Source organism: Cynocephalus volans, chromosome 11, assembly GCF_027409185.1.
Source record: "Cynocephalus volans isolate mCynVol1 chromosome 11, mCynVol1.pri, whole genome shotgun sequence".
NCBI classification, from domain to species: domain Eukaryota; kingdom Metazoa; phylum Chordata; class Mammalia; order Dermoptera; family Cynocephalidae; genus Cynocephalus; species Cynocephalus volans.
The window spans coordinates 97,418,182-97,440,636 of record NC_084470.1 but is presented as its reverse complement, the minus strand read 5'-3'; the positions used below and the strand labels follow the sequence as shown (position 1 = coordinate 97,440,636).

Sequence of the window (22,455 nt, the reverse complement as noted above, 5' to 3'; positions counted from 1 at the left end):
GGCCGGCGGCCGGCGCCCCGGCAGTCCAGGAGGTGGAAGACCTCCTGCAGGTGCTGGTCCAGGCCGGTGGCCGGCACCACGACCTCGTTCTCCACGCCGCGGTCCGGCCCGTAGTCGTGCCCCAGGGCGCTCAGGAGCCACCGGGCCCGCCGCGCCGGCAGCCGGTGCGGGTGCCCCCCAGCGCCCTCTCCGCGCGCCCCCGCGCCCTTGTCCCCGGCTCCATCGCTGCGCTCCGCGTCTCTCCTCCGGTCCCTCCGCCCCGCCACTTCCAGGGGCTGCCCCAGAGTTTCTGGAAAGGAGGAGCTTAGCGGCCGCCGTCTTCTTGGAGCGGCGCCGGGGCCCGTGTTCAGCGCTGCGCGGGCCGCGCAGGACGCCCGTGCTCAACCGAGTTGCTTTGGAGGGCGCAGGAGTCGGGGGCCCAGGAGCCCCCGAGACCTCCGCGGTGCGCCGCTATCCTGTCTCGCCTCCCGGTGATCCCCGCGCTCTCCGTCCTTCGTCACTCCTGGGGTGTCCCCTCGTGGCCTTATTCTCCCCCACTCCCGCCCGGCCGCTTTCACCTCCCCCCACCGCCCGCCTGGCGATGGCGAGGAGAGGGCACGGGACAGAGGCTGGGGAGGGACTGGGGTGTGCCCCCCACGCCCACGCGTCACTCCTCCCCTTCTCTCCGGGAAGCCTTTCGAGGGTGGCCCCCGAGCATGTCCTGGCTGCGCTCCACGGCCGGGAAAGGCCTCCTCTTGCGCTTAAAGCCCGGTGTGAGGACGAGAACAGGGGAGGGGATCAGGGTAGGGACATCCCGCTCTTGAGATGCCGTTTTGAGAGGGACCCTCTGCTCTCTAAGCTCTGCGTGTGTGTGCGAGAGTGTTGGGGGGTGGGGATAGGACTCCCCGGAAAGCGGTGGTCTTCCAGCCCCCCACCTTTGTGCCAGGGATCGTGAGTCTGCAATGGGACCTGACTTTCATGTCTGAGCTGGGATTAGGCTAGCAGGATGCTGTTTGGCCAACATTTTCTCTGGTGCCTTGGAACACATTTCTGGAAGGTGAAAGAAAAACCTGCTTCTCAGGGGAGTGCTAGACGATTTTCCCTTTCTTTTTCACAAGAGAGGCGTGGTGACGTGGCCCACCTGTTACCTGCGCTGGGAACAGTTATCCAGCTGCGTTGGAGCAAGAGGCAGACTGTTCCCCGGTCCTCTTGCTTCCTGCACGGCCGTGTGCATGCAGGCGCACAGAAGACTGCGGATTCACGGGTGGACTCAGTGGTGATGTCCGGGGAGGGGAGACCTTTAGCTTTCACTGCAGTGTTTCCCTTCTGAATAAAGGTGGTGTTTCCATTTATTTCTTTCTCTTTTCTTTCTTTTTTTAGGGGACAATGCATTTTATTTATAATTAATGTAACGTAAAGTTAACCTACTTAAGGTGTACAAATCAATGGTTTTTAGTATATTTATACAGTTGTAGAACCATCACCACAACCTAATTTTTGGACATTTTCATCACTCCCCCCCAAAGTAAAGCCTGTACTAATTAGCCCATCGCCCTCTACCTCACCCCCTCAGCCCTAGGTGACCACTATTTCTGTCTTAGGGATTTGCCTATTCTGGACATTTCATATAAATAGTATTGTGAAATAGGTGGCCTTTTTGTGACTCGCTTCTTTTTGAAAACATTAACATAATGTTTTCAAGGTTTATCCATGCTGTAGCATGTACCAATATTTCATTTCCTTTCAGTGCTGAATAATAGTCCATTGCATGGATAGGCTGCATTTTGCTTATTCATTGATCAGCTGGTGAGCATTTGGGTTGTTTCCACTGTTTGGCTATTGTGAATGATGCTGTTGAGGACATTTGTGTATAGGTTTTTGTGTGTTCATATAATTACATTTCTCTTGGGAGTGGGATGGCTGGGTCCTATGGTGGTTTTAACGTTTTGAGGAATGGCCAAACTGTTTTCTAAAGTGGCTGCACCATTTTTGTTCCCACTGGCAGTGTATTTCATGTGTTTCTCGGTGTGTGAAGTGACACAGAGGTTCTCAGTCCTGGAATCCTGCTCTTCCCACCCCCCCTTTCTCCACCCCAGTTCATGGTGCGTCCTGCCTTCCCCAGCAACACCCTGCTGCCTCTGTTTCTTCTCTCGCTTTTACTTCCACATCCACTGGTCAGGCTGTCCTGGCTGTCCCTTCAAAACATACCTGGACCTGACTCCTGCTCCCCGCTCCACTGTCACCACCCTGGACCAAGGCCCCCAAGTCTTTCACCTGTATCACTGCAACACCCTCCCCCCAAGAACTGCCGTTGAACTCCTGTGACCTGTTCTCAATAGCCAGAGGATCCTGTTAAAACTTAAGGCAGACTATGCCCCTCCTCTGCTCAGGACCCACCAATTATTCCCCTCTCATAGGGACTAAGGGCACAGTCCTCACTGTGGCCCCAAGGCCCGCCACGGTCAGCACCAACAGTCCCCTCATAACCTCTGCGACCTCCTCGACTACCACTCCCTCCCTCCCTGACCTCCTTGCTGGCTCCAGATATTTACAGCCCCCAATTCATCCCGCCTTTCACCTCCTGCGAGTCCTCCCATTTCATTTCCGTGGTGGCCTCCAGCACTCAGCACCTCGAACAGATGACCTCTTGCCTGCAGTGTATTGTCTGTCTCCCTGAATTAAACTGTCAGCCCATGAGCGTAGGGGTACTGGCTGTTTTGTTCACCAGGAGCAGCGTCTGGCACACTGAAGGAAGATCTCTGGTCCCATCTTAGCTGCTCCCCATGCGTACCAGGTTGCCTTCCATGTTTTCCTTACTTTTGAACAATACGTATCTTTTGGGGGACATATGAAACATATCTTTTTTTAAAAGCACCCATCGCACCACATTTATTTGTGGGCCTTCCATGAGGTCTGAGCTTGATACGGCCAGGGAGCTGGTGGCCTCCAGTGCCCAGCAGGGAGCCCGGCACAAAGTTGGTACTGCTAGTTGTGGTTTGTATGAAGGTGCCTTTGTAGAAGTGAACTCCAGCATCCAAAGGGCAAACTACCCCCAGGGGGCATCCGTGGGATTTGAGTGATGTTCTGAATGTTGGGAGTTGATCATACCCCCAACTGGGCAGTAGAATTTTCTAGCTGGGAGTCCCATGGCCTGTGGATTTGATGAAAGCACTTGGAACAGGGCTCTGGATGTCGGAGTCCCGTCTGCAGATGAATCAAATTTTATTTCATGTTAGTGCTGAGAGCTGGTGGCCCAGGCAAGAGGGTGACACTCACCCCACCCTGTCACTGCAGCTGGTAACCGCATTTGGTGATGGAACCCTTTGAACAGTAACTTCCCTGGCCTAGTCACTATGAAAAGAAAGCTTTGAAATCTCTTGCCTTGGGGCCAATGCCCGGCCTCCGCTCCTCTGAAGCTTGGGGCGGTGAGGGTGAATAATGGTGGCTGTCAGGCCTGTCTCTCTGCCCGGCGGTGTCACCAGATGCCTCTGGAATAATTTCAGTTAGACCCACAAGGTTTTGGTTTAAGGTTCAAAGTGAGGAAACTCCGAGGTCTCTTTGTGTTCTTTTGTAGGAGCTGGGGGGATTGGCGTGTGTCTGTGTGGTGGAGAGAGTCGAGGTCCCAGCAAAGAAATTATTTTCTGCAGTCAGTTCACTATTGTTTGGGCCATTTAAAATAGTATGTTTTTCAAAGTGTCTTTAAAAAGCCAAGATAAATGCTAAAAAGCAAAAATTATCCACCATCCAGCCACCAAGAGGGGACCACAGTGCACTTCTGATGTATTTATTTCCAGGCTTCTCCATGCACTTTGGAATGAAAGAACTTTCTGGGGTGATGGATATACTTTTGTCTTTCTGGGTTGGTGGTTCCATGACTGTTTACATCTGTTGAAATGCTTTAAAAGGGTGAATTTTACAGTATATACATTGTATCTCATTAACCCCACTTAAATACACAGAGGAAACGCTGCCATTGGGACCCTTCTCTGCTTGTGTGCAGTGTTTCATGGACGGCTTTGCCGTCATTAATGTTTCCTCAGGCACACTGCACCTGAGGCCACCTGCACCCTCTGCACACTGGACTGCGGTGCTTAGTTATCCCCCATAGACACACATTGGGGTGGTTTTCAGCTTTTCCCCATTAAAATAATACTGTGAACAGTGTGCTTTACATTCTGAGTGATTTATTACTAGGTCAAGGAGAATGAACTTTTTATAATTTTATATTGTCAAACTGTCTTTCAGAAAGCTGTGTCATTCTGTGCAGTCCCCAGAAGTGTCTGGGAATGTCCTTGAGCCATTATTTTCAGGGTCAGAAAGCTTTTGAGGCCCGGCCTGTGACTCACTCAGGAGAGTGCGGTGCTGGTAACACCAAGGCCACGGGTTCGGATCCTATATAGGGATGACCGGTTCGCTCACTGGCTGAGTGTGGTGCCGACAACACCAAGCCAAGGGTTAAGATCCCCTTACCGGTCATCTTTTTAAAAAAAAAAAAAAAAGAAAGCTTTTGAAATTTTAGGAGTTGTGGTTAATGGATTTGCTTAGTGTTCAGACACCAAGTTTTACTTCTTTCTATTAAAAATGTGCCTGCTAGTAGGCAAAGATTTCTTAGATATAATATCAAGTGCATGGTCCAAAAAAGAAAAAATTGTTAAATTGGACCTCATCAAAATTCAAAACTTTTGCACTTCAAAATACACTATTAAGAACATGAAAAAACAAACAAGAGACTGGGAGAAAATATTTGCAAGACATATGCTTGATAAAGGTTTGTATTCAGAGTTAACCAAGATGTATTACAACTCAATAATAAGACAAGCAGTTCAATCAAACATCAGGTGAAAGAACAGTCATTTCACCAAAGAAGTGTATGGATGGCCGCCAACAAGCACATGAAAAGAGCTCAATATCATTGGTCATTAGGGAAATACAAATTAAAACCACAGTGAGATTCTGTACCACTCCCATGAGAATGGCTGTGATAAAGAAGGCACGGTAAATCTCATCAAGGATGTGGAGAAGCAGGAGCCCTCACATGTTGCTATGGCAATGTAAAATGGTGCAGCCGCTTTGCAAAACAGTTTGGCAGTTCCTCAAACAGTTAATCCTAAAACTACCATATGATGTAGCAATTCCACTCCTAGGTATCTGCCCAGGATAAATGAAAACACGTGGCTAGACAAAAACTTCCATGTGAATGTTTATAGAAGTATTCCTTATAAATGTCTAAAAGTCCATTAAGTGATGAACAGATAGACAAACTGGATGTATCCCTACAATGAAATATTACTCAGCCATAAAAAGGAATGAAGCACTGACACAAACTACAACACGAATGAACCTCAAAATACATAATGCTGAGTGAAAGAAGCCAGTCACAAGGCCAGACCACATGTTGCATGACTCCACGGCTAGTTTTTAGAGACAGAAAGTAGACTAGTGATTGCCTGGGGCTGGGAGTGGAAACAGAAATTAATTGTAAATGTGCATGAAGGATGTTATTAGGGGGATAAAAATGTTCTAAAACTCACTTATGGTGATGATTGCACCACTTGATAAAGTTACTAAAAATAGTTGAATTCTACACTTGGATGGATTTTATGAAATAAAACATACTTCAATAAAGCTGTTAAAAACGGGGCGGGGGTGGCACTGCTTTGGCTAGAATAAGGTGTCAAGAAGAAGGTGGGTGTAGCTGTTTCCTGACATGCTTCCAATGCAGAGTCCTGGGATAACTTCAGGAAGCCCTGCGTGCCAGGGAGTGCAGGGGCTCCCCCTCCCGGGAAGAAGGGGGAAGAAAGAGCTCAGTGGTCTCAAGCCCCCCCATCCCTGGGTGCTGCCTCTTTGCAATGTGACTTTGACCTTCTTGCCATCCAGAGGTAAAGACTCATTCTTCATCACCTTGAATCTGGGCTGGCCATGTGACTTGCTTTGGTCAGTGAGTGCTGCAGAAGTGACGTTGTGCCAGTTCCAAGCCCGGCTCTCCAGCAACTTGGTGGCGCTCCTTTGCCCTCTTGGAGCTCTTCTCTGAGAACACTCTGAGGAAGCCGGTCCAGCCACAGGAAGATGAGGCGCCACATGGAGGGACCGAGGCCACCACCACATAAGGAAGCTGGTCTACCATCAGGGGTGGGGACCTGTGGAGGGGAACTGAGGTGCCCCAGCCCAGAGCCACCATCAGCTCCCAGACATGTGAGTGATGCTTTCTTGAAGCTTCCGGCATTCTTCCCCCCATCCAAGTACAGCCCAGTGAGCGCACCTAGGTGAGACCAGCGAAGAGCCACCCAGCTGATGCAGAGTGTGAGAAATAACCAGTGGTGGCTATCTCAGGCCCCCAGGTTGGGGACAGTTTGTCATGCAGCAATAGACAACTGCAATAGAAGCCCCTCCTTTTCTCCTGACCTTGCCAGTCCTGAAGCCATCTTTGCTGAGGTGAAGTCATGGACCCACCACTCACTCATGCATGAGTACCGGGTGGCACGTCTCCATCCACCCCATGGTGCCCCGGCTGCTGACCTGGACACCCTCTCTCTCAGGACAGCTGTTCTGTATTTTGGCTTTGCAACAGCATCTCAGAGGTGGTGAGAATGAAAACATGTGAGTCTGTTTCAGTTGTTTATTGTTGTGCAACGTCACCCCAAAACTTAGTGGCTTAAGAGAACAATAATTTACTTTGCTAATAAGTCTGCAACTTGGGGAGGGTTTTGGTGGAGACAGCGTGTTTTTGCTCCACACGGTGTCAGCCGGGGTGGTTCAAAGGCTGGGGGCTGGAATCGTTTGAAGTCTTGACTCTCACATGTCTGGGGGTTGAGGCTGGCAGTCATTTGGGAACTGTAAGCACAGCTACAGGGGGCCTTTCCATGCAGCTGCTGGGCTTCCTTACAACATGGCAGCTGGATTCCTAGAGTGAGTGCCCCAAGAGAACAAGGCAGAAGTACATGGAATTTGTATGACCCGGCCTCAGAAGTCACATGGTGTCACTTACTCTGTACTCTGTTGGCTGATGCAGCCACTGAGGTCTGCCCAGGTTTGAGGCGAAGGAACTAGACCTACCACTGGGTGGGAGTAGTGTTGGCATCACATTGTAAAAAGAGTAAGTGGGAGGGGATATATAGAGATGCCTGTCTGGAAAATACCACCTGCTACCGGACCTAAGCCTCATGCCTGGAGAATTGATTCTGCAAGCCTAGAGTGAAACCTCAGAATTTTATCTTGACACGTTCCTGGGTGAATCTGATGCACATCCAGGACCTGGCATTGACCCTTTGCCCAAGACCTATGGCCTGTCACCCCTGGGCCTGGGGTGGGGGATTGGCTGCTGCCCTTGCTCATTTGATCCAGGACGCTTTGGAGGGAAACCAGCCTCAGGACAGCCAGTGGGGCCTGAGAAGTAGGAGCCTGGTATCTGTCCGAGGCAGGTGGTGACCTGCCCTGCCCTCATTAAAGGGGCCTTTGGGGAGCTGGTGTATCCTAGTAGCCTTTTGTTCTTCCATCCCCGCGTGTCTGTTTAGCACTTTCTGCTTTTCAGGTAGCTGTCCCCAGGCTGCTGCAGGTGGGGTGTGAGCAGGGTGGTTATTGCTCTCTGTGGTGAGACTTTGAGCCCCTTCCCGGGGAGCTCACTGCCATTTGGTGTCTTCCCCTCACAGCTATTGTGAAGGCTCAGTTTTTTTGACTGACTGAACCGGAGGAGCACTGGAGGGCTCATTAGTGTGCCGTATTCTGGAAGGGGCTGCCCCACCCCCTGGGAGTGGTCTAGGGAGGCCTGCACTGGGAGGGGACAGCTCTGCCACAGTTTTGCTCTTTAACCCAAAGGTCACGTCTCAACTCAGAGCTTGTTTTCTCAGCAGTCAAGTGTGTGTGAAGCCTCAGCTCCTGTTCTCTTGAACAAGCTGAGTGGGGCTCCTCTCCCTTAACAGAAAACCTGCCATGGCTCCCCATTATCCTTGGTCTTAGCCTGCCTGCCCTTTGGGGCTGTGACCCGACCCCTGCTCCAGTGTCAGCATCCCTCGCCTGAACTTGCCACGCTCTCCCACCCTGTGGGCCTTTGGGCAAACCCTCAAATTTGGCTTTTGTCACCTCTTCCATGAAGCCTACCCCCGAACCTCCCAGCCAGTCTCCTCTGCATGTGGCCCTCTGCTCTGGCCCCTTTGGTGTATTGTGGTTCTCTTAGGAGCAGCAGCCAGGGCTCTCAGCTCAGGTGGCTCTTGCAGACAGCCCAGGCTTCGGAGTCAGTTTGGATTTCAACCCAGTGCTGCTGCTACATACCTGCTGTGTAACTTGGTAAATCGCTTCACCTCTCTAAGCCTGTTTCCTCATCTCTGAGTTGGGGCACAATCACTAAATAGAATTCACTTGATATTTTAAGGATGTCAGTGACAGAAGCAGGAAGTCTAATGAGAAATTGGGGGGAGGTCTGAGCTCACAGAGCCCAGTTTCCTTCATCTTCATTAAAGAACAGGAGGTGGGAGCTGATGCAGGTGTAGGGAGGAGCCAGCGACCCTCTCCCCCATGCCATAAGTAAGGGTCAGGTGCATAATAGGAGCTGACGTTAGAGTAGAAGCTCTTTGAAGACTGAACAAATGGATGAATGAATGAAGGCAACTGGTTTCTAAATTTCAATTCACCCAGGCGGCCGGTTAGCTCAGTTGGTTAGAGCGTGGTGCTAATAAATTTCAATTCACCCATGTGACAGGCCTTGTCTGTGCACAGCGGCTGAGGCTTCCTGCCCATCTGCTAGCAGCCGGCCAACACAGTGGCATTGCCAGTGTGGGGCTCTGTGCATGTGGTCAGAAAAGAAATAGCAATTTTAGAGGGCCCAACTGTGGGCCAGGCATGTAAGTGGTCACTTGGGTTTCACATTCTTAATCCTCTCAACAACCATAAGAAGCAGGTGATATTCTCTCTGCTTTGTACGGATGAAAACCATGGAGAGGTTAAGGCATTGGTTCCCATAAGCTGGTTGTGCATCACCTAATACCTTGCCTAAAATACATTTTCTCAGCTCTATTGAGCCAAAGTCTCTGAATGTAAAGGTGTATCGATTAGTTATTACCACAAAAATGCTGTGTAATAAACCTGACAACCTCCAAGCTCAGTGACTGCAAACAGGGATCAGTTGTTCTCTGGGATGTGCAGGTTGCTGACTGAGGATGGGCTCTGTGACAGCAGCTCTGCTCTGCCTCATGTGTCTTTCATCTTCCTCCCTGGCAAGTGGGCTCACCCAATGCTATGGATTGAATGTCCCCCCAAAACTCACTGAAGCTTGACCCTGGTTGTAACAGTGTTGAGAGTGGGAAATCAGATTATGGCAGTGATGGAAGGTTGGTCTTTAAGAGGTGATTGGATAGTGAAGACAGTACCCTTGTCAATGGATTAATCCATTCACAGAGTAATGGGCTGATGGTTTAATTGGCTGTCATGGGCGTAGACTGGTGGCTTTATAAGGAGAGCACATGATAGAGCTCACTTGCCATCCTCACCGTGTGATTCCCTGCATCACCACGGAACCCTGTAGAGTTCCCACCTGGAAGAAGACCCTCAACAGATGTGTCCCCTGGACTGTGGACTTCCCAGCCTCCAAACTGTAACAAATAAATTTCATTTCTTTACCCCGTTTCAGGTATTGTGTTATAAATGACAGAAAATGGACTAATACACACAGATACCTTCTTTCCAGAGAAAGGCAGATACATACAGAGGACATGTGTGGTCCCACAAGCACTCTGCAGGTCTCTGGGCACTGCCTACCTGCTAACACTTTATTGGCCAAAGCAAGTCACGTGGTTCAACTCCGACATGAGGAGCAGAATACTTCACCTCTTGACAGACTAGACTTTTTTTTTGTCTACTTGCTTGAACTATCCCACCGTGATGCTTGATTTCAGCTTCTCCTTGTTCTGTCCGTTGTTGCTTCAGATATTTTGGGAACTATCTGGTTAGATGTGTACCATGTTTAGAATTGCTCCATCTTCTTGGTGAGTTGAAGTTTTCATTATTATGTGGTGACCTCCTCTGTCTATAATGATGCTTTTTATCTTTGATCTATTAATATCAAGCAAAAGGGCCTGGAAAAAGACATTTGGCAAACACTAATCAAAAAGGAAATTGGTGCTGACTTGGCCACCTTTGGCCCTCATGTCTCTTGCAGCATCTCCTAGACTTGCTTTTCTTGTTTGGCATTTACAAAGTAGATCTCTGTGAAGCAAAGCTTCATGAGACCTTTGAATGACATACCCTTTGGCTGGATAAGTTCATTGTTTTTTCCTTCATTACTAGAGTATTTATGGAGTAAGTACATAAATGTTTATTTACACAAATTGTTTATTTAGGAGAAATAAGATCCTACACATTCTATCTACACTTTTTTAAAATTTTGACATCTTAGATACTTGTTTTTATTTTGTGTTTTAAACACTATATAGTATTCCATTGTTTGTCTCTAATTTATCCTACCCCTCTTGTGGACGTTTAAGTTGTTTCCAGTTTTGTCTGTTACCCTTTTGCAATAGATGTCATTGTACATGCATTTTTGTGCATACGTGTGCGCTTTTCTGTAGCCTGTATTCCAAGAAGTGGAATTACAGGCTTGTGTTTAAGATTTTTTGATGCATATTGTCAAACTGTCCTCCAAAAGTGTTATAACAATTTGTCCTCCGATCAACAGAAAATGAGGGCCTCTGCCTCTCTACTTACAGGCCCACCTTGGATTGAATCAGAACACAGATCCATGGACAGCAACAAGCTTCCTGGGCAGTTGTATCTTGATGAAAAGTTCTAACGCCTACCAAGGACTGGCAGGAGAAGCTTTATTCCAAACTGCACAAATGCTAACTCTTCTGGTAGCACAAAATTAATGCAACAGCAGCCTCCTGGGCGTTAAAAACTTGAACTTTAAAAACTATAGCTTTAAAGATAGTCATATTTTTATAGAATAAAATTTGGATTAAATACTTATGGAGCTCCTAAAGCATCTTATGGTATGAAAAGCCCCAACCTGGAGAGTTCAGTTTAGCTCTATGGCAGGCCCTGGAGGCTCGTCGGGCCCTGTGCTCTGGGCTCTGGCTGAAGCCCCATCTACCCCATTGGGCAGCTTCACTCAGCAGGGTTTTGCTGCGCTGTTCCCTCTGCCTGGAATGTCTGCCAGCTTGGCTCCTAGGAGACTCTGCTAAGGTGCCCCTGGGAGGCCACTCCCCACCATCCCCAGGAGAGTTTACTGCTGCCACCTCAGAACCTTGTTCATGCTGCTATTATTACATAAATCACATTGTGTTGTATTTTTTCTTTTGGTTTTGGGGGTTTTTTTTGCCTGATGTTTAGGGCCAGGACTAAGGTAAGGCAAGCAAGGCACCTAAGGTGAAAAATTTAAGGAGACACTCACTCTCAGAGCCATGCACTTAACTTTTGCACACTGGTGCCTAGTCCATGTCCTGCTACTCTGCTGGCTAGGAGGACTGGTCCTGCATCTCCTCTCTCAAGCTGGGCAAGTAATGAGGGGGGTACGCAGCCCCAGCATCTGCTCTTTCTCAGCTCCAGGGAACTGTGGAGAAAGGTTAAAACAAGACTTGTTAAATCTGCATCTTCTAGGTCATAAAGGAAAAAATATGGTTGATTGAAAAATACAGAAAACAGGGCCGGCCCATGGCTCACTTGGGAGAGTGTGGTGCTAATACCAAGGCCAGGGGTTCAGATCCCTATATAGGGATGTCCGGTTTGCTCACTTGGGAGAGCGTGGTGCTGACAACGCCAAGTCAAGGGTTAAGATCCCCTTAAAAAAAAAAAAAAATACAGGAAACACCCTAAAATGGACAACTCTTTGGCAAAGGCTCGTTTCTACCACGTTGAGTATTTCCTTCTGCCGGATGATGACGAACCTAAAAGAGTTGACTTGATATTTCCAAAGGTGGCCAAAGTGTTCCTGGATAAGGACTGAAGGTACGTGTGCATGCGTGAGGCCTTGTATACAGTCTAATACTCGCTACGCAAAGTGTGCTCCATAGACCTACATCAATAGCTTCACTTCGAGTTTGCTAGACGTGCAGGATCTTGGGCCCTACCACAGACCTCCTGAATGAGAATCTGCACTGACCTAATAATACCAATTATATGACTGTTTATTTAGATATATTTACCCAGTAATTTCCTGGGAGTTTCAAAGGTTTTTGCAGCTCTTGAGATTTCTTTCTCTCTGTGTGTGCATGCATATATATGTGTGTACATGCATGCACATGTGCTACCTGCACCCACACCCACACCCCTGCCAGTGCTTTGGCTGTGGGTCATTGCTTGGAAATAATCAGAGAGAGCACTAGTTTGCAGGCAATTGCTTTGATTTTGTTTTTTCCAAGGAACCCAGAGGTCTGACAGGGCACAGTTCATGAAGCCCTATTTCCCACTGTGCTACTGGAACTGGACAGATGGAGGGCGGAGCATGGGCTCCAGCGCTGAGGAGGCTGGCATGCAGGGGTTCAGCTCCGCACACCGCTGCCTCCTCCCATCTTCCCGCAGGTAAAGTCTCTCGATGCCGTTTTACACAGAACATGAGGCCATGGTGTGAAGGTAGTAAAATTTGGTTATCACCGACCCAAACTTTTAACATCGTGTGACAAAGGAATTATTAAAGAAAATAAATTTTCACAAAATATACTGTGGAACACTGAGGACAAGCTTCTAAAAAAAAAGTCAGGTGTTATTATTGATTAAAGACCACTGGTTACTTGGATAATGTAGGATCTTTTGGTAAGTCAGGTATTCTGATTTTACTTGAAATGTTTCTGGAGCCTTGTGGCTTCTCACTAGTAACAGAATAAAAGCCAGTGTCCCCTCATTACCTTCACCTGATTTTCATAGTGCAGACACTGGTTCCTGTGTGAGTGGCATGTCATCCTTCCAGGAGGTGCTCACAGTCGTAGGAGGTGCTGCAGGTGGAGCTATGGCCAGAGGCGGGTAGTGTCTGTGTGCCTCCACCGCCTTTCGGGACCTTCTGTCCCGGGGCAGTGCTGACAGGCGTGCCCACCGCAGGCCTGTTTCCCTGGACTAGTATTGTGTGTTCGCTGAAAAAAATTTAGAGGATACCGAGAAACAAAAGCGAAAATTTTAAAATCCTATCCCAGATAGACAAAAACTATGGGAATTCAGTGCCACACGACCAGCCCTATAAGAAACCCTCCAGGGAATCCTTCACCTGGAATCCAAAAAAAAAAAAAAAAAACCAAAAAACAAAACATCACCACCATGAATACATGAGAAAGAACAAACCCCACTGGTAGAGCACATAGGCAAATGAGAAAGAGAAAAAATGTTACTGTACCACCTCAAAAAACCAATAAACTCCAAAGTCAAACAACAACAGGGAAAGAAAGGAACAAAAAATATTTAAAACAACCACACAAAAGCAGTTAAATGACAGTAGTTAAGACAATACCTTTCAATAGCAACACTAAATGTTTATGGATTGAACTTCACACTCAAAAGACAGCAAGCGGCCGGATGGACTAAAAAATCAGACCCAACTATATGCTACCTACAAGAAACTCACCTCACCTCACACAGACTAATAGTGAAAGGATAGAAAAAGATGTACCATGCAAATGGAAACCAAAAATGAGCAGAAGTAGCTGTTCTTAAATCAGATAAAATAAATCTTAAACCAAAAACTATAGAAAGAGACAAGGCCATTATGTAATGATAAAGGAATCTATCACCAAGAAGACATAACAATTATAAATATACATGCTCCCAACATTGGTGCACCCAGATATGTAAAGCAAACATTATCACACCTAAAGAGAGGGACAGACCTCAATACAGTAATAGTTGGGAACCTGAACACCATCTTCTCGGCATTGGACAGATCATCTAGGCAACAAATCAACAGAGAAACACCAGATTTAAACTATACTTTAGACCAACTGGACTTGATGGATATATATAGAACATTTCACCCAACAACTAGAGAATATCCATTCTTCTCATCAGCACATGTAACATTCTCCAAGATAGACCATATGTTAAGTCACAAATCAAGTATCAACAAATTTTAAAAAATTGTAATCATCTCATGAATCTTCTCAGACCACAATGGTTAAAACTAGAAATCAATAACAAATGAAACTTTGGAAACCATATGAATACATGGAAATTAGACAACATGCTCCTGACTGACATATGGGTTAAAGAAGAAATTATAAACAGGAAAGTAAAAATTTCTTGAAACTAATGATAATAATGACACATCATACCAAAACCTGTGGGATACTGCAAAAGCAGTACTAAGAGGAAAGTTTATTGCAGCAAATGCTTACATCAAAAGAACAGAAAAACTTCAAACAACATAACATTACACCTCAAAGAACTAGAAAAACAAGAATAATCCAATCCCAAAGTTAACAGACAGAAAGATAATTAAAATCAGAACAGAACTAAATGAAGTAGAGACCAAAAAATACGATACAAAAGATCAATGAAGCAAAAAAATTGGTTTTATTTATTTATTTGTTTGTTTGTTCATTTATTTAAAAGATGACCAGTGGGCCGAGCCCGTGGCGCACTTGGTAGAGTGCTGCGCTGGCAGCGCGGCAACGCTCCCGCCGCGGGTTCGGATCCTATATAGGACTGACCGGTGTACTCACTGGCTGAGTGCCGGTCACGAAAAAACGACAAAAAAAAAAAAAAAAAAGATGACCAGTAAGGGGATCTTAACCTTTGACTTGGTATTGTCAGCACCATGCTCTCCGAAGTGAGCTAACTGGCCATCCCTATATAGGGATCTGAACCCATGGCCTTGGTGTTATCAGCACCACACTCTCCCAAGTGAGCCACAGGCCAGCCCTAAAAAGTTGGTTTTTTGAGAAGATAAACAAAATAGACAAACCATTAGCCAGACTAACTAAAAAAAGAAGAGAGAAGACCCAAATAACAAAAGTCAGAAATGAAAAAGGAGACATCACAACTGATATCATAGAAATACAAAGAATCATTACAGATTATTATGAACAACTATATGCCACAAATTTGATAACCTGGAGGAAATGGATAAATTTCTGGACATATACAAACTACCAAGACTCAACCAAGAAGACATAGAAAAACTGAACAAACCAATAATGAGCAATGAGACTGAAGCAGTAATCAGAAATCTTCCAACAAAGAAAAGCCTAGGATTGAATGACTTCACTGCTGAATGCTACCAAACCTTTAAAGAGGAATTAATACCAATTCTTTCCAAACTATTCAAAACTTGAAACAGAGGCCATTCTCCCAAACTCATTCTATGAGGCCAGCATCATCCTGATACCAAAGACAAAGACACAACAACAAAAAAGAAAACTATAGGCCAAAATCCTTGACGAATGAGGAATTGGCCAATGGACACAAAGAATGATTTTGTATTGTAATGATGAATAAGTTAACTATCCTGATCTAACCATCACACATTGTACACAATTAGTGAAGATCGACATTGTACCCCATATGTGTGTATAATAATTTATCTTTTAAAAAAAATCCTTAACAAAATACTAGTAAACAGAATACAGCAACACATCAAAAAGATGACACATCATGATCAAGTGGGATTCATCCCAGGGATGCAAGGATTGTTCAACATACGCAAGTCAATAAATGTGATACATCACATCAACAAAATCAAGAACAAAAACCATTTGATCTGAACATTGAGAGATGGCCAAGGTGAGCAGAGGCCCAGACAGGATAAGGGCAGCTGGCTAATCCAATGAGCTTTCCTCTCTGAGCACACCTGCCTGGAAGTCAGCAGGGCACTTCAGGTGTGCAGGGGAAGTTGACAAGGGATCCCCTGCTGGGAGGAGTGTTCTGTTCCACACTAAATGTGAATCCTTCACACATGAGTGTGAGCCAGAGATCCTCAATGTGCACCCAGGTATACATGGATGAAAATGACGGCAGGTCCTTACCTCCAGGGAGCACCTTGCTGCTGCTTAGGGAAGGCAGCTGGCACCCCAAGGGAAAAGGCTTAGTTTAGGCTTCTAGCACACATTAACTTTAGAAAACTGCTGCTTCTGTTGGACAGGGTGATAACATGGCCCTCACAGGGCCATTTTACAGTTCAGTTGGTCTGAACGCACCTCCAGCTGTTTCTGATACCTGCTTGGAAACCTGATAGCCACTCAAGCCTATCTAAGACTGCTACCAGCCCTTCTATCCAGATCTGTTTGCCCCCTCATTTCTAGGAGCCAAGAAAGAGATTCACATACTCACAGAATTAACTCTCAGCCACGGTGGAGCCACAAGACACAGAGGAGGAGGAGAAGAAAGCCCAGAAGAAACCCTGCCAGGCCTGGCTCACAGCCAGTAGATTCCAAGTGACAGGTCTTTGGAGCAGCACCGAAAGAAACTATCAGGATCTCAGGCTACCACCCATCCAAGAGGTGAATGAGGTCCACAGGGAGGCGCAGGGACTCAGGTGGGGTGTCTACAGAGACCCCTCCTCCTAACTTACTTCCTCCTCTGATTTAGGCACGGAAGGAAAAGCACTGTTTGCTGACATGCTGGAGACTGTGTTGGATCGAGAGAGGTGGAGCTGGGATAGGCGTTACCTGGACATGGATCTGTACAGGAAGCCACCACCTTTCTTTGAGCTGCCCCTTCTCCAGCACTGAAGCCCGTAACAGGTAACAGACAAGACCTTTGCCAAGCTGAGCCTCCTGTTGCCACTGGCAGATAGGAGCTCTGTGCCACTTTGCAGTATCCGTTGTGCTTTAGATATCTGTCCAAACTTCCTATGCTAGGAAATCAAGATTCAGAATGGGTCTCATATAACAGATTGAACACTGGGTTGGAACCCAGATTCTAGCCTGGATTCTAGCCTCATAGTGATGCTAGTTGTGAGACAGGGCAAATCCCTTCACTACTCTGGGCCTGGTTTCTTAGCTGTGAAGAGGGGGAGTTGGAAGACAGGTCACAGGGCCTCCTGAGCTTCCTCAGTTACCTGTGGCTGATCTCTGGACGCCTGGCCAACAGGTGGGGGCCAGAGGTTCTAGGCTTCACTGAGGCCTTCCAATCCCTCTGAATCCTCTTTCCTTCTTCTTCAGTCCTGTTTATGAAAACTGACCTCAAGATTATTTACAGATTGATCTAGAACCCAAATTTGTTAACAGAGACAGAACCTTCGTTCAGGGAGAGAGACCAGCTTATCTAGCAACAAGGTTTGCCTGAGAAACCTTTCCCAGAAAGCTAGGTGAGATAAACAAGATGGGTTTCTTTCCTCTCCCAGCTCCTGAGAGAGGCCACTAACAGCTCCATGAAGCCACCCAGCTTGCTGAAATGTCACTGTCTCCACTTGCCTGGACTCTTTTCCCAGTAGGCCCAAGGCCTTCTGGGGCTTCGTGAGGAAGAGAACCTGCTGCATGCTGGCAGTCCCAGGCTTAGAGTTACTGCTGGAGCTCTTGAGGAAGCTCCCATTGAAAGAACTGTCTAGCCCAGGAATGCAAGGGTCGCCTCCTTGGCAAGAATGCTTTCTAGTTGGTTCCACTTCCCAGCAAATGTTCCCTAGGGGTTTCACTGGTGAAAGCATATAAGAAATTGATGCTGGAGCCTCGCTTCCCCCCACCATATGTTTAAGAAAAACTAGAAACTGCAGGTGAGATGGGGAGACCTGGACCATTAAAACCTAGCTGGATGAAAGGAGAACCTACTGCTGACAGGAGCCTAACGTGCCACCAGGCCTAGAGTGAAGCCCCTCTCCAGAGGGCTACTCAGAGGGGATGGGGTCTGACGGCCCCTTCCCAAGCTCCACCTGTGCAAATGAACTCCATGCAGCCTCCCAATCCCAGCATTGTCCAGAGGAGGTATGTACTACTTACTTTATGCAAAATGCCTCCTTGCCATCATTAATCACCAGCCCACAAAGCAGGAACTTTGGGTTCATTGGAAAGTTACTCCAAAGTCACAATATTTGTAAATTTTCCCCTTTTTAAGATTAGTTACCAAAACTCTGGCAGAATGCTCCACCACACTAGCTCAGCTCTCAGTGATCCCAATCTCCTCTATGTCTACTTTCGGCACCACAGCAAATTAGGACTTATGTTTGAAGGAAAAAGAGAGCTGGCCATTTCCTCCCCACTCAGGGCAACATCTACAATAGGCTTTTTGGAGCCCCAAACCACCCAGGGACCAGAGCAAAGCCGGAAGCCTGCCACAGGGGGCACAATGGGACCCAGTGTGCTCACGAGCACCAGCAGAAAGAAGCCTGGAGAAATGCAAAGGCCTAGTAGCATGACCCAAGGATACCTTCTTGGCCTCTCTTCAAGAGGGGACGCCAGTCCTTGCAGAGAAACACAAAGAAGAGCCCTACGCAGGTACACAAAGACTGTGTGCTGTTGTGTACCAGGCAGCACAGTTCCCCATCTCCTGAGAAGGACCAGAGACAAGGGCTCACAACACCTGAGGCCCTGTGGCACCTGCCCCTCAGTGCTCAGGTCCCTCTTCCCGAGGGTGAGGACAAAGGGGACAGAAGCCATCACCCCAGGGTGGTTCTCAGGGTTGTGCTGTCATCTATTAAAGGCTGGTTCTGAGGAATAATGTGACTGGCAGAGCAAAGGCTAGAAGAATGCACACAAATTGTGACATTTTATTCTTTTTTGCTCAGTGGTTCCTGGTACATGTTTTCAGCGCATTTTGCTTCTGGATTAAATGAGTGACATGTACATGGCTTTCAAGCTGTTTCTTAGGGATGTGGTCTAGTAGAAATGACCATCCACACCTGAAACAGGTCTCTGCCAGCCTCATGCCACAGAGGCAGCAGCACAAGCCCCAGTCTCCACCACAGTGTCTCCTCAAGTGCCAGAATCCCTGCACATTCCAGGCACCAGCAATTCCACTCTGTCTCAGTGCCTGCAGGGCACACCCTAGAAAAGGCTCCCTCAGGCGAGGAGAAAGCCCTTGAGTACAGGCTGGGAAGAAATGGCTCAACTGATAACCCCAAGTTCTCCACCTCTGAAAGAAGAGTAAGAGTTGTGTACCAATGGGCTGTGGCCTGGGGGCAGGTGGCAGCAGAGAACACTGTCCCCTGCCTTAGGACGTCCTGTCCAGAGGGTGGGCACAGACGTAAGCTCGCTTCTCAAGGATCTGTTGGGACACTTTCTTAATCTGCTCATCTAGGTTTTCTGGAGCATCTGGGAGGAAAAAAAAGAGAGTAGACAAGCGATCTCTCTGCACTGTGATGATACAAATACAGCTAAAGCGGGCATTTTTCCACAAAGTCAGCCCCACCCACTGCGAAGCAGTCCTGAAGGTGACCCCCTCCCCCATCCCCCAGGAAGTGACTCTGGGCTGCAGGTAGAGACAGGGATATTCATTCTGAATAACAAAGGGCTCATCTTGTTTCTCTCTAAAAACCCCAGACCTTGTGGGGTAGCAGTGGGGAGAAGGCACTTGCTCAGTAAATGGCTTATTTGCGATTCCAGCCTCCTTGTGGAAAAACCATTTCATCACCCTGCTCAGCATATAATAGTCCTGTCAGCACCGCGGGGGGTGCCTGGACCAGCCCCCAGAACCAGCAGCCACACAAAATCAGATGCCACTCTCCTTGGCAAATGCCATGGGGCTATGGCCTCTTCACCACTGGTGGGTGACAGGACTGGGCTCTGCAGGGGACACTGAGCCAGAGCCTCCAGTCCAACAGGACTGAAGGGTCAGAAGAAGTAGACTCTGAGCTGGGAGTTCCAGGATGTGGTCACATAGCCATGGGAGAGGGAACACACTGGCCAGCTGAGCACACGAGCAAAGTGCCCATGTCCTCTAGGGCCCAGGACACCTGCAGAACACAGCACACCATTCTGGCTGGGTGCAGAGGCATGAGAGGTGGGTACAGGTATGATGTCACCCTCCTCGGTGAGCTCTCCCCAGGCAGCCTCAAGAACGTGGCCAGACACGGGGCAGACACCAGCAGGGCCTGGCATGAGGGGACGAGGGCTGTGCTTGCTCCACCTGCGGCGGCCGTGGCGGGTCTCTGCCTGCAAGTGTCCTGCCTGCCAGGCACGGCTGTGGGTAAGCCCAGGCCCTCACTCACAGTGGAGGTCTGTGAGCGGCCGCGGGCTCCGGGAGCCTGGGATTGGGCCATTCCCCTCCCCCAGCTGTCCCACTTACACTTGTCCAGCTGAGCTAGGCTGAAGAGGTTCTGGAAATAAGCTTCCACGCAGAACATGTTGGCCAACAGAACCTGCCAGACCCAAGGTCAGAAAGGAAAACTTGAGAGCCCTTGAGACTGACCTCTGAGCTTCAAGGATCGCTCTCTGTCAGCCAAGCTGGGTAGCCTGGCAAGGGTCAGAAGGCCTGGCTCAGAAGTCACACAGTCTTGGGTTCTAATTCCAGCCCTGACCCAAACAAGGTCTGTCCCCAAGGCCAAGGGCATCAGCATCTGAGCCTCAGTTTCCTGCCCTGTGAGGCGGACATCATAACCCTAGTGTCCACAGGTTACTTTGGGACAGTGCATGTGAAAAGCCAGCGCTCAGCAAGTGCTCATGACTGCACCCGCCTCCCTCCAGCAGGGTGAGTCATGTGTGAGGCCTCCCCTCAGTGGGGGAAGGCAGGCAGGGTGATGGCACTAGGTCAGGACCCCTGTCTCTCACCACCCCTTGTCCTCCTAGGAAAAAGACAAAAGGGAGTGGGCCCTGCCTCCTGAGCAGCACGGACACCCTTGCAGCCATGGCATGGGACCCCCACCAGCCTGTCCGGACAGTGGCTGCTTGCACCCCCGAGACCCAGCCTCTCAGTGACCACTGCAGACGTCGATTCACCCAGCCCCTCCCTTCTGGGACTCCTGACAGGGCAACACCAACCTGTCCCCAACCATCGGCTTCATCAAAGAGCCATGGGACAGAAGCAGGCAAGGCAGCTGTATGCGGCGGCAGGCTCACCTCGTGGTCGTGGTTCTGCAGCCCAGTGCGGATGGAGCGGCTGGCCCGTGAAAGCACGGCCGTCATGCCATACAGGTTGATGAGGATGTTGGCCACACGCTTCATCACCAGCTGCTCTTCCACGATGGTCTGGGGACACAGGCTCAGAGTGGAGACTGGCTACCTAGGGCCACCCCACTTCTCCCCTACCCTGGGCCATGTCGCCTGTCTCAGTCCCCCTTTGTTCCTCGGTAAAGTGGTGTCAAGAAGGCCCGTCCATCTGAGCTGAGAGGCCAGCTCAGCTGCTGGCGGCTTCCCTTCCCTCTATTCCCTACAGGCAGGCATTGAGACACCACCAGGTCCCAGAAACTCAGCCAAGGCCAGAGGCTGGTACTTAGCCACTTAAAGTCACCTTCAGCTAAAAGGGCCCTGCCCCACAGATCAGATCCCTAGATTCTAGCCCCAGTCAGGGACACCTCTCCTGATTCCAGGGAGCCTCTCTTCACCCAGAAGGTGCGTGGGAGAACATCGTAAGCAACTCACGCAGCAGGGCTCCCCACTCGAGTAACTGAGTGGCCCCAGGACAGGCAGACAGCCAGCCTGAACTCCCTGCCCCATCCCTCCATGGTGGTCAAGATTTCTGAAAGTTCTAGACCAAGTTCCAAAAATGGATGCTTGGAAGAAAATGGTCTCATGGATGTTATGGCCCCAGACCTGGCAGGGCCCGGTTACCTTGCCAAAGCGGAGCAGCAGCATCTCGACAGTCTGGCCAAAGGAATACACGTTTTCCTCGAGCTTGTTGGCACTGTCCTAGTTGGGCCAGAAAACAGGACTCACTCAGCACCTCACCCCTACAGTGCTTCGTCGTGTCCCACCTAGACAGTGCATCCCCTGAGGCTCGGGGCACAGATGAGGTGGGGGCGTCTGGGGTGCCTCAGACTAGCTAGTGCTCCCCAACTTTTCCTGGCGAAGCCTAGACCCCTAGTCCTATCCCTTCTGGGATGGGGATATCTGGCAGGAGGGCCCCCAAAAAGGGGGGTACACCTGCTGGGCCCACTCACCTTAAGACTGGGGTGTACAACTCCAAGATTGCCTGTCAGCCCTAGGTCCACAGTTCGGCCCAGGGAATCCCGAATCCTCTGGCTGACAGCCTCCATGACTGTGATCACTCTGCCCCGTTTAAGCTCACTGCAGGAAGTCCATGGTCCTGTGACCCAGGGCCCTGCTACTGGCTCCCACTGCCCAGCAGCATGGCCCCCTGAGCTCTGCACCCCTCCCTCAGTGTGGGCACCCTGGGCTCCTGGCTGCAGGCTGAGCCAGCCCTTAGTCACAGCCAGCTTCCCAGTGGCTGTCTCCTGTTAAGGAATCTGCAAAGAAATCTGTCCTTGGGCTCTAGCAATGATTTCTGACTGCTCTGCCCCAAGGTGGAGGGAGCAGGAAAGGAATGAAGGTAGAGAAGAGAGAAACTAGTCTTGTGGTGGCCTCAGAGCCTGGCTCAGAGCTTGAGGGTCATCACTCATTCCTCAGGTTCTGAAAATCCAGCCACCCGCAGTGTGGGAGCTCCCAGAGAAGGAGACAGAGTTCCGAGTCGAGGCAGGAGGGCAGC

General features: G+C 48.9%; 1 protein-coding gene across 2 annotated transcripts in view; it reads right to left on the bottom strand.

Annotated features, from left to right (window-relative positions):
- Nucleotides 1-18,569: 18,569 nt before the first annotated feature.
- The window catches only part of ACAD9 (acyl-CoA dehydrogenase family member 9), a 42,736-nt gene continuing 38,850 nt past the window's right edge, over nucleotides 18,570-22,455 (bottom strand). For both annotated transcript variants that reach the window (XM_063114390.1, XM_063114392.1), the window contains 5 exons: nucleotides 21,911-22,037; nucleotides 21,582-21,659; nucleotides 20,871-20,999; nucleotides 20,101-20,173; nucleotides 18,570-19,127 (listed from right to left, as the gene is read on the bottom strand). In XM_063114390.1, the coding sequence (XP_062970460.1) occupies nucleotides 19,027-19,127; nucleotides 20,101-20,173; nucleotides 20,871-20,999; nucleotides 21,582-21,659; nucleotides 21,911-22,037 (508 nt within the window). In that variant the 3' untranslated portion in view covers nucleotides 18,570-19,026. The remainder of the gene's footprint in view (nucleotides 19,128-20,100; nucleotides 20,174-20,870; nucleotides 21,000-21,581; nucleotides 21,660-21,910; nucleotides 22,038-22,455) is intronic.